At 40.7% G+C, this 12,605-nt stretch overlaps 1 protein-coding gene across 1 annotated transcript in view; it reads right to left on the bottom strand.

Moving 5' to 3' along the window:
- LOC129699053 (rho GTPase-activating protein 15-like) overlaps positions 1-12,605 on the bottom strand; it is a 688,053-nt gene that overhangs the window by 492,600 nt on the left and 182,848 nt on the right. The window contains exon 7 of the mRNA XM_055638666.1: positions 2,549-2,638. Coding sequence (XP_055494641.1) covers positions 2,549-2,638 — 90 coding nt within the window. The remainder of the gene's footprint in view (positions 1-2,548; positions 2,639-12,605) is intronic.

Raw genomic sequence — 12,605 nt, 5'->3', positions numbered from 1 at the left:
GGTTCACATTAGAAACCTTTGATGTCTATTCTCTTCATCTGGGCAATTACAGTACGGGCAATGAAGATTTCATGACCAAATTTACCACTATGATATGGAGGAATTTCAATCCTAATCTGTTTATACTACTCTTTATTTTCTTACTTTGTAGTTTTTCCTTGCCAAAAATGCTATTAAATTAAAGAATTAATTGATTAACCAATCACTTGTTATATATTGGTAGAATTTATAACATGAAATGCTAAGAAAGGGTTGGAGTAGGATCTTAGCTTGCTTGTGGCTGATCTGTTTAATGCTCGTTGATTGTAGCACATGTGCATTAAAAGAGCTAATCCTGTTTCAGGAGGCTTGTTAAAATACTTTAAGGGGCTGTCCCACTGCGGTGACCTAATTGGCGAGTTTAGAAGAGTTTAGGAAAGTTTTGAAAAAGTATCATGTTGAATACCTCCTTTGACTATGTAGAAGACCTCCTTCGACCTCCTTCGACTTTGTTGAAGACTAGCTTCGACAAGCTTCGACAAGCTTCGGGAAAATAGAACACCGAATAGTGGAGAGTGAAGACGACCTCCTTCGATCTCCTTCAACCTCCCTTCGACTATGTTGAAGACTATCTACGACTACCTTCGACTACCTTCGATTACCTTTGACGAACCTACGAATAACATTCGTAAGGGCCTGTCCCACTTCGGGGACCTAATTCGCGAGTTTAGAAGAGTTTTGCCTCGAATCATACTCGCAGCATGGTCAACATGAGGTCCTAGGAGGTCTTGTAACTCTTCTTCATGCTCGAGAATAGTCCCGGCGTACTCGAGGCCTCAGATAGGTCACGACATTTTTTTCAACATGCTGAAAAATGCCTGCGAGTAAAAAAAGGTTGCCATGGAAAAAATGGATATTTCTTTACTCGTAGGTTTAGTCGAGATAGGTCATAGTAGGTAATCGAAGGTAATCAAAGGTAGTCGAAGATAATGCTCATTGAGAAAAAAAAAGGTAAGTAAACCGACCGGGAATGTTAAAAAAAAGTGTGTGTGTGTGTGTGTGTGTGTGTGTGTGTGTGTGTGTGCGTGTGTGTGCGTGTGTGTGCGTGTGTGTGCGTGTGTGTGTGTGTGTGTGCGCGCGCAGACAGTCGATCCGGCTCACAGTTTCATCGCTGACGGTCGATCCAGCTGAAAAGTCGCTGAAAAGTCGCGTTAGTGGGACAAGCCCTTTATACTTTATATGCCACGAATGGGCATCCCAGAGTGTCCTGGTGACACTGAACTCGCACAATATTAGGCACAATAGCACAATGATAACTAAAGATTTGGTCTCCAAATCTGAGGAAGGACATTATTGCCATAGAGGGAGTGCAGAGAAGGTTCGCCAGGCTGATTCCTGGGATGTCAGGACTGTCTTATAAAGAAAGACTGGATAGACTTGGTTTATACTCTCTAGAATTTAGGAGATTGAGAAGGGATCTTATAGAAACTTACAAAATTCTTAAGGGGTTGGATAGGCTAGATGCAGGAAGATTGTTCCCGATGTTGGGGAAGTCCAGGACAAGGGGTCACAGCTTAAGGATAAGGGGGAAATCCTTTAAAACCGAGATGAGAATAACTTTTTTCACACGGAGAGTGGTGAATCTCTGGAACTCTCTGCCACAGAGGGGTTAGATGTGGCCCTTGTGGCTTAGGGTCTCAGGGGGGATGGAGAGAAGGCAGGTACAGGATACCGAGTTGGATGATCAGCCATGATCATATTGAATGGCGGTGCAGGCTCGAAGCGTCGAATGACTCCTGCACCTGCTTCTATGTTTCTATGAAACCATCAGAAAAGTCGATTCATGGACGTTTCAAACAAGGATGTTGAAGAGAGATGGGGAAGTGGAGAGCCCATGATAGTCTTATGAATATCACTTAGGCTTTTCTTTGCCACAAGAAATTAATTTGACTATTTACCTTTTTTGGCTTTTTACTTCTGCCTGCCAAACTTGATTAAGCATCCAAGTTTTGTCACACTTTCAAGACAGTAGATTGTTCAATTATTGCTGGATTAGTTGCAAACCTATACCCATTATGGAAACCGCAATATTCCTAATTTACATGGCTTTAGCCCAACCAAGGTGAAGCGTTGATTGCTAATAAAAGATGCAAAAAGCTATTTGAGGGCAAGTATGAGATGGCGTTTTAGGTTCGCTGTCCAATGTTAGGTCCATTACAACATGTTTCCAAAGATCAGTGAGAGTTGTAGAGACAAAGAACTTCAGATGCTAGTTTATACCAAAGATAGACACAAAGTGCTGGAGTAACTCAGTGGGTCAGGCAGCATCTCAGGAGAAAAGGGATAGGTGGTGTTTTGGGTTAGGGCACTTCCTCACAATTCCTGTACTGAGATAATTTTCCAAACCCATCAATAAACCTATTTGATTTCATACATTCTTTATTGCCTGAAATGGAAAACAATACAACTTCAAATAAAGCTGCTGTACCAAACAGCTTACACACCCACACAAAAATGAATCGTTTGAAAGGATAACAAAGATAATTAAGCTTGATGAAAAATGTCCTACCTGAAGAACATTCTTTCTGCTCGATTTGTCTTTTGCCCAATCAATCTGAGCACCACACAGGTCTGCATTTTCTGGCTTGCAGCCTATTTTCTGTATGGAGGGATGGGAGGGGGTGTGTGGGGGGGTGGAGTGAAGAAAAATAAGTCAAATCAGAATCTCCATCTCAATATTCCATCGAGGGCACATATTTAAAAAAAATGAGATTATTAATTAAAAGGGATAAAGAATTGCTTCGACAAGTTAAATGAAAATTGAAGTTCAATGTTTAATTGAACACTCCAGGATATCCGACATCAAGAACTGGAATTCTGAACAGTGCTTTTTTTTTTTTCCCTTATCTGCCTTGCACTGCAATAATTCTTAAAACAAAAACAGTTATTGTTAGTCATATCATTTATGCACAATTTAAAATTCCTATAATTTTATTCTGGTGAGCTCTTTAAGATTACAGATGTCAATGCTGCAGATTTGAATATATTATTCACTATCATTTCCCAGCACTGACAAAAAGTGCTTGAAAGCTGGTCTTTACATCAGGTAGTTATACGGGAAAGCATCTTGAGATTTTCCCCAATAGCTTGTCAACTCAACATAAGAAAGAACACCCTCTACTGCCTCTCTCAGTTGCTTCACTTTCTTCTCCGTCCTGTCTTGCAACCTTCCAGAGTATGACTTGTTAATTTAGTAATCGTCTGCAGGTAGTTTGGTGCCCATTGAGTTTTATTACCACTGGCAAGAATGTGCCAGTTGATTTCACTCAGGATCTGACTGCTGAAATAATGCATTTCGTTGTCTCTGTACTGTACACTGACAATGACAATTAAAATTGAATCTGAATCTGAATCTGAATCTGAAAGGAAAGGGGATTTTGTTTCAAATTATATCATTCAGTTACCATGCGCTGTTCTCAATTTAATATCTTTCCTTGGCTGTAAGACTTAAACAATGAGGCATTGTAAGACGTAAATATGATGCTTCAGAGAATCTCATTGCACAGTGCGAATCTGTGAAACATCAAACTAGGCCCCAGGTCTGCCACTTTTACTCAAAATCCTAAGCAGTAATGGCTCGGGCAGGAAACAAGAGTACCTCATATATTTAGGTACATTAACATGTCAGGTGATGTGTCGAGGACATATAAGGAAGAACCATCGATGGTAAACATTGGTGGTATGGTGGTGCTGCTGTAGAGGTCCTACCTTACAGCGCCAGAAAACCGGGTATGAACCTAACTATGCATGGAGTTTGTATGTTCTCCCCATGACCTGCGTGGACTTTCTCCGAGTGCTCCAGTTTCCTCCAACACTCTAAACACTCAGAAGTTTGTAGGCTAGTTGGCTTGGTAAAATTATAAATTGTCCCGTGTGTGTGTAGGATTGTGGTAGTGTGCCGGGATCACAGGTCGGCATGGACTTGGTGGGCCGTAGGGCATGTTTCTGCGCTGTATCGCTAAACTAAAAACTAAACCAAACTATTCTGGATTAGAACTAACTCATAATGTAAGAATGGAAGAAGTCTAGAATGAAGGGAGGGAAGCAGTTACCGCACCAGAAATACCACCCACCCCTCACGCCCCAATAGTCATTCTAGCCTCGGGACTGGCAACCTGACGTGATCCAAGGGGAGCGTTATGGAACTTACACGCCAGACAGATGCTGATTAACATCACTTTTTCCAGCTTTCCCATTCAAACTCAATGGCTTTATCAAAATAGTCAGAGAAATGACAGTCATTGTCATGCATATAAACTGAAACATTATTTCCATTACCCTCACAGTGTAGAAATGAAACTTAAAGGGTTAAAATAATGAAACCACTTCATAATTAAAGAGCTTTATAAATATATTTTCTTTGTTCATAGCCCAAGAACAGATTGGTGGCAGTCAGCCATGGTGCCGGAGGTCTTTGCCAAATGCATCCTCTGTGCTAACTCCCCAACCAATTTCTGTGGATGGTGGAATCAGGAGTTCCAAAAAACTTGCACTGAACATGGAAAGCATGGCTCAATTATCATTTACCACAGCATAGATGTGCACCATATGAGCACTCTGATGAAGTGCCTTTTATTTTTGTCATGTGTTTCAAGTCCTCTAGCACCATCATCTGACTTCTATCATACATACAAGTCATTCAAAAACAGAGATCATTAGAACTGTAGCTTTCTTCAATTGGTAATTTTAGGAATCACTTCCGTGTTTAGTTATTTCATTGTGCTGTTTCTCCTGCACAATCTAGCTTAAATCTTATTGCAGAATTAAAGTCCTTCTGACAAAAGCAGATTAATTGTAGATTCATGGAGAGAAATAGCATTGGAACCACCAAATCCGCACTAACCAATTTGACCCACCAAATCCGCACTAACCATCAAGCATCCATTTAAACTAATCCTGACATTAATTCAATTTTCTATTCTCCTCACATTTTTACTAGCTCACCCAGATTCTACTAGTCACTTGCACATTATGGGGTCATTCCAGAAAAAAATGAGCCTATCAACCTGCAGGTCTTTAGAACATGTGAGAAAACCTACATGGTCACAGGGAGAACATGCAAGCTTCACACTGACAATATCTAGGGTCATGTTGAATTCAAGTCTCTGGCATTGCTAGTCAACAGCTCTACACTCTGCGCCATACACGGACTTTATTCTCAACCAGAAAAATCCTGATATAAAAAATAAACTTGAATAGTGAAAGGCCTGGATAGAGTGAATGTGGAGAGGATATTTCCACTAGTGGGAGAGTCTAGGACCAGAGACCCTCACCTCAGAATAAAAAGCATTCCTCTAAAATTGAAATGAGGAGGGATTTCTTTAGTCAGAGGGTGGTGAAACTTTGGAATTCATTTCTGCAGATGGCTATTGAGACCAAGCCATTGGGTAATTTTAAGGCACAGATTGACAGATTCCTGATTAGTAATATTGTCCGGGTCATGGGGAAAAGACAGGAGAATGCGTTTGATAGTTCAGCAATGATTGAACAGCAGAGTAGACTCGATGGGCTGAATGGTCTAATTCTGCTCCAACAACTTATGAACTCATCCTGTAATTGATTAATCACCGAGTGATTGTACTATAGAAATCATGCATCTGCCGTGCACTTTCTCCCTTTTTATCAATCTAGTTCAAGGGAAATGTACCTGAAACCTAATAGCTAAGCAAAAGCACAAACATAAATTGCAAAGTTGATCCTTCTCTGACAGATTTTTAAAATTATGCTATTTAGGAGCATCCGTAGCCCAAAAACACAGTCATCTGTTGCTGCAAAGATGGTGAATCATCAGATGAAAGTTCATCAGCCTAAAAGGTTGAATCTATTTCTTTCTCCACAGATGCTATGCAGCATTCAGAAAATGCCATGCATTTTCAGCTCTTATTTAATACGGACCAAAAGTCAATTTGGAAAGGAGGGAAATGAAAGCAACACCCTGAGGTTGCAAAAGGCACTGTATAAACACAAGCCTTTTTTCTTTAATGAATGTCATAGCAAAGCCAGAGTTTCTAACATGTAAAAAATGGCCAAGTCCAGTCAGTATCTTGTTGTGTTGAAATTAATAACAATGAATGCAAGTCACAGGTGGAAATAGAAAATTGGTGTTTGAACTCGTTACCATATAGGTACCATTTTCCCTTTTTGTCCAATAGTCAAATGACTGATAAAGTTACATCAGAGGGCACCTTATACCAAATAGACATTAACCCCTCTGGGTAATAACACTCGTGCATAATAAGAACATATTCTCGGCTAAAACAAATGGTAAAATGATTGTGGGTGTCACTTTACAGTTATATAATGATCACTGGAGACCCATTTTAAAACAAATGTTTTCTTCCACACAGGATTCTGCAAATCACACAAATTAAGCTAATCCCAGGTAGAAATAGGAATGTCAACCCCATATACAATTTCCTTCAATCTTCATGTCAGTTTGAAAATGCCAATTCCAAATGTAGATTCCTCAGACAAGGAGGGATAACCAAGTGCAAGGAAGGAAATCCAATATTTAAGCATATTTAAGCACAGAGATATAGGGGTTGAAGTAAATGACAATACATAAATACTATAAACCTGCTGTTGTTCTTTATGAAGGGTTAAAATACCAATGTAAATTTATGGGTTTGCAATTACTCAACCTCTTTGATATAGTTATAAACAGGTTGTAGGTAAGTCAGGTCAGTCAGATATCACATACTCTGTCCATGGTTCACTAATTTACTGATTGGTTACATTTGTTTATCAATCTATGTTTTATGGGTTTCGGTATTTGACTAGAACGCAATGTATGTAAACTAAGGCATCTATAATGGGGTTAGATCCATTAAATGCAGTACGAAGGCTCTTTTAACTGTGTTTTAGTAAACAGTAGAACAGTTTAAGTGATTGAGTAAATTCCACTTACCACATAAATTAAGGTTTACTGTCTAATTTGTTTATATGGCTCTGTTATAGCTTTCTCTTGCTGTCACTAAAGCTTGGAATGATTAGTAAAATTATACTCAGTGCAAGGTAAACTTCATTTGAATTCATAATCTGAATCTGCGTTTTGACATTACTAACTGGAAATAATGCTCTACATCAGAGTTTTGGTCGGCTATTGCAGTTAGTTTTAATTCACATCATTAACTTTTGACAACGTTTTAGTGATGATGACTTTTCGTTGACCCTGACAGTTCCTGTTAACTTTTTTTCAAAAACACGTTGCACTTTTTGTTTTGCTTTATCTGGGTTTTCTTATGTTGAGAAGCATTTGACCTGAGGCATGATGGCCACACAGCAGCAAGAGCATTTGTTTCATAATCTCAATGTCGTAAGTTTGAATTCTGTGACTGCTTAATAACTAAATCTGCCAGCCTTTCCACCCCATAAGCCATAAAATCTGACCAGTCCAATTGCTTTGATTGTACAGTAACTCTGAGATGATGTGTGCTTTAGATTACAAGCATATTCACTCTTTCAAGATTAACAGAGCAGATTTTTTTCACCTTGTATTATCAGTTTTTTTGGATACATACTTGGAACACATCAGTTTTGTTATTTATTTGAATATAAATCTTGGTAAGCTTCCCAACTCTAAATTCTAATTCACAGCAAATGAGTTGAGTTCAGAGATGTAATGTATTTAATGTAAATACAATGTATTTATTAAAGTCTATTGGAAGGTCAGCAAGTATTCATTCAAACATTGCAGATTGGCTTAATTGCGATTTTAAAAGTGAACTCTCGTTATCTTTATCCCATGATATTTAGAGTAGAGAAGAAGAATGACAATTCAGATATGGCGTTCCAGGTGAATAATACTCAATTATGGAACAGTTTTATGTCCTACATTCAGTGAATTCATTCTTTAGCTGGTCTGAAATACAGAGCTAAAGTCAAGGTTTCCTCCTGAAGCTCAGAAGATTAGACTAGTCAGCAAACTATCTATACTTGCAGAACTATGGGAAGTTGTGGCAGTTGAATGATCCTTTTGAATGTCTGTGATGTGAACACACCTTCTTTAGCTGCCAAGATCTTTACACAATTAAACAAAGGCCTCAATAACTTCACGTTCGACTCCTCCCATTTCCTCCAAGTACAAGGCGTAGCTATGGGCACACGCATGGGCCCCAGCTATGCCTGCCTATTTGTAGGTTACGTCGAGCAATCCTTGTTCAATACATACCAGGGCCCCATCCCCGACCTCTACCTCCGCTACATCGACGACTGTTTTGGTGCCACCTCCTGCACCCGCACACAACTGACTGACTTCATCCACTTCACCACTAACTTCCATCCGGCACTCAAATACACCTGGACCATTTCCGACACTTCCCTACCATTCCTTGACCTCACTATCTCCATTGCAGGTGATAGACTTCTGACCGACATACACTATAAACCCACTGACTCCCATGGCTATCTGGACTACACTTCTTCCCACCCTGCTTCCTGTAAGGACTCCATCCCCTACTCCCAATTCCTCCGTCTACGCCGCATCTGCTCCACGGATGAGGCGTTCCACACCAGGACATCTGAAATGTCCTCATTATTCAGGGAACGGGGGTTCCCCTCCTCCACCATAAATGAGGCTCGCACCAGGGTCTCTTCCATACCCCGCAACACTGCTCTCTCTCCCCATCCCCGCACTCGCAACAAGGGCCGAGTCCCCCTAGTCCTCACCTTTCACCCCACCAGCCGTCACATACAAAAAGTAATCCTCCGTCAGTTTCGCCACCTCCAACGTGACCCCACCACTTGCCACATCTTCCCATCTCCCCCCATATCTGCCTTCCGCAAAGACCGCTCCCTCCATAACTCCCTTGTCAATTCTTCCCTTCCCTCTCGGTCCATCCCCTCCCCGGGCACTTTCCCTTGCAACCGCAAGAGATGCAACACTTGTCCCTTTACCTCAACCCTCGACTCCGTTCAAGGACCCAAGCAATCGTTCCAGGTGCGACAGAGGTTTACCTGCATCTCTTCCAACCTCATCTATTGCGTCCACTGCTCTAGATGTCAGCAGATCTATATCGGTGAGACCAAGCGGAGGTTGGGCGATCGTTTCGCCGAACACCTCCGCTCGGTCCGCAATAAGTGCTGACCTCCCGGTGGCTCAGCACTTCAACTCCCCCTCCCACTCCGTCTCCGACCTCTCTGTCCTGGGTCTCCTCCATGGCCACAGCGAGCAGCACTGGAAATTGGAGGAACAGCACCTCATATTCCGTTTGGGGAGTCTGCATCCCGGGGGAATGAACATCGAATTCTCCCAATTTTGTTAGTCCTTGCTGTCTCCTCCCCTTCCTCAGCCCCCCTGCTGTCTCCTCCCATCCCCCAGCCTTCGGGCTCCTCCCTCCTTTTCCCTTTCTTGTCCCCACCCACCCCCGCCCCCGATCAGTCTGAGGAAGGGTTTCGGCCCGAAACGTTGCCTATTTCCTTCGCTCCATAGATGCTGCTGCACCCGTTGAGTTTCTCCAGCTTTTTTGTGTAACCTAAACAAAGGCCTAGTCCAGCTCCTACTCCAGCTGTGAAGACATTACTGGCAGAAAAAAATGTCAGTAGCTATTTTCTTGAAAAGTTGCTCAACATTCATGAAAGGTAATATTCTTTAAGATTAGATATTATTTTTTAAAAAATGCAAAGATATTGCATAACCTAATAAAAAACACAACCGTATTAAATAATTTTCTCCATCCTGTAGAGAATTGTTAAACTTCTATAGAGCTACCCTGTCCATGTTAACTACAAAGTAGCCGGGGTTGGAGGGGGGGGTGTGTGCTGTTGAGCGATGAAAGGGTAACAGCATTTCCTGATAGCTCCGACAATTTAATCTTTTTTAATTCACAAAAATGCTGATACAACCACATTAAGTCTTTTATTGAAACTTTGTTATCAAGAGAACAAAATTTACGCAAACAGGAGAGACAAAGTTGACATGAGGAAGGCCAAACCAAGAAAAACGATTCAAGCAAACTAGGCCTAGACCAAGCACCAACCTTGCCTGACATGCTGATGCCAGGTGAGGTGAACGAGGAGGAGGAAGACCAATCTAACAAGGCTGTGCTAGCTGCTATTGCTGTGAGAAGGACTGAGATAGCCCAAATTAAGAGCGACATAGGCACAACCATCGATAGCCGTATCATGAATGTTTACATGGACATAAGGGAGGAAATAATCACGGCTAAAAGAGATTTCCAAACTTCCATCTCTAAGCTTGAGACATCGTTGACCTCACACAACAACACTATCAAGGAGATGGAAAAGTCAGCCACATTCCACTCGGATAGTGTTAGCATGCTACAACAACAAGTGGCTCATCTCAACTCGGAGCTGGAAAAGATTACTCAAAAATGTGAGGACTTAGAAGGCAGATCGAGAAGACACAATGTCAGAATCATCGGGATTCCCGAGGGGAAAGAAGGGCCCAAACTGAGAGATTGTATTGCTTGCTGGAGGAGAAACCACTTATCGACTGAGCGCACAGGACCCTCTGGCAGCGACACGCACCCTCTGAACCTCCCCGGCCCTTTGTAATACGTCTAAATTACTACCATACCCTGGAAGATATCCTACGCAAAGTGTTATCAACAAGAAACATCCAATACCAAGGTAAAAAGATCCAGATCTTCACCAACTATGGAGTGAAATGGAGAGAACTTGACTAAAGCCAGATAAATGCTACGGGACCAACCCGGCATCAGATATGGCCTGCTCTACCCAGCGAGACTCCTGGTGACCTACAATAGCGAGCAAACTTCATTCACCGATCCCCAAAAAGCCCAGGACTGCGCGGAACACCTACTCAGAACACGGTCAGACACAACAAAAAATATATAATACACTGGATGGTTCAGCCTCTCTCTATTATATATGTTTGTGTTTCACAAGTTCTCCAACTGTTGTTAACTAATTCATTGATACTGTGTTATAACCAATTGTTTTTATTTCTTATATTTTTGGAAAGTTGTTGAACTATTTTTAAGGTAAGAAGTAATGGAGGTAAACAAGGTTTACAGTTACTCAGTAGAGAAGCTTCTTAAGTTTGATATTTAGTTTTTTTAAATTATTATTTATTTTGTTTCTTTTTTTTCTCCTTAGTGAACTCGCGCCATAACTATTTTGGTAATGGATAGAGATATTTTATTTTTATTATTGTTGTTAGGTATGTTACTAGTTCTAATGCAGAAAGCACAGAGAAAATCAGACAGGGACAGATTTATTCAGGAAGACAAAACTCTTGTAGATAAAGACACCCCATAAGATACACAATTGGGATGCAAAGTAATGTAAGTAATGAGACTGGCACGAAAAAAGGTTTGACATTCACAAGTTGGAATACCAGAGGAGAAAACAACCCAGTCAAAAGAGGCAAAGTACTGGCTCATTTGAAATCACTGGATTCAGATTTTTTGCAAGAAACACATCTAAAGAATGACCCACAATAGACTCAGGGCAAAATGGATAAAATACATATATCATACAACCTTTTCCACAAAGGCAAGATGAACAGCAATATTAATAAGAAAAGGGATACCCTACATTCATAACAAAACAATTGCTGACAAGGAAGGACAATATCTGGTCGTGACTGGGAAAATAAACAATACATCCTTAACTCTAGTTAATATATACGCACCCAATATAGACAACCTTTCATTCTTCAAAAAGGTCTTTGCCCATATACCCGATATATCTCAAATGAACCTAATAATAGGAGGAGACTTTAACACTGTTTTGGATCCATATCTCGACAGATCATCCACCAAAAAGATCCCAAGAAACAATTCAACTGAACTCCTAAATACGTTCCTCAAAAATATGAATCTTTCAGATGTATGGCGGACCGAGAACCCTGCTGGTAGAGACTACACTTTTTACTCCTCAGTACATAACTCATACAGTAGAATCGATTACTTCCTGGTAGATACAATATTAATACCCTTTATAACAAATGTTAGGGGTGGAAGATTGCAACCTTCACGTGGTCCACCCTGTTTCGACTAATGCAATCAACTCGACGTGCACAAACGGAAGATCAAATAGAACAAGTTGTCCAACAACTTTAGGCTGTGCACGTCACACGAAAGAAGAAGAACAAATATTAAATTTCACAATATTGGGATCTCCGATCACAGTCCTCTCACTTTTTCACTGTACTTGGAAAACATGACCTCATCACATAGAACCTGGAGACTGAACTCACAGCTACTAACTGAAAACGAGTTTTGTGAATATTTAAAAACCCAAATTAATATTTATTTTGAAACAAATTATATCCCAGAAACCACCCCGGCCACATTGTGGGAGGCCTTTAAAGCCTATTTGAGGGGATGTGTAATCTCATTCGAAATTGCAAGGAAACAAAACCCAATAAAATAAAAATAGAAGAATTAGTAAAACAAATCGAACAATTGGACAGGGATAACACACTCTCTCCCTCCCCTGATTTACATAGGAAAATAGCAAATTTGAGATATCAATATAATCTCTGCAAAAATAAGCAAGGTGTTTTTATACACCAAACAAAAATACTTCAAATTCGGAGACAGACCGCACAAATTATTGGCGTGACAGCTAAGAAAAAT

This window comes from Leucoraja erinacea, chromosome 7 (assembly GCF_028641065.1).
Source record: "Leucoraja erinacea ecotype New England chromosome 7, Leri_hhj_1, whole genome shotgun sequence".
Classification (NCBI taxonomy): domain Eukaryota; kingdom Metazoa; phylum Chordata; class Chondrichthyes; order Rajiformes; family Rajidae; genus Leucoraja; species Leucoraja erinaceus.
Note: the sequence above shows the minus strand (reverse complement) of the source record. Positions and strands in the feature narration are given on the sequence as shown.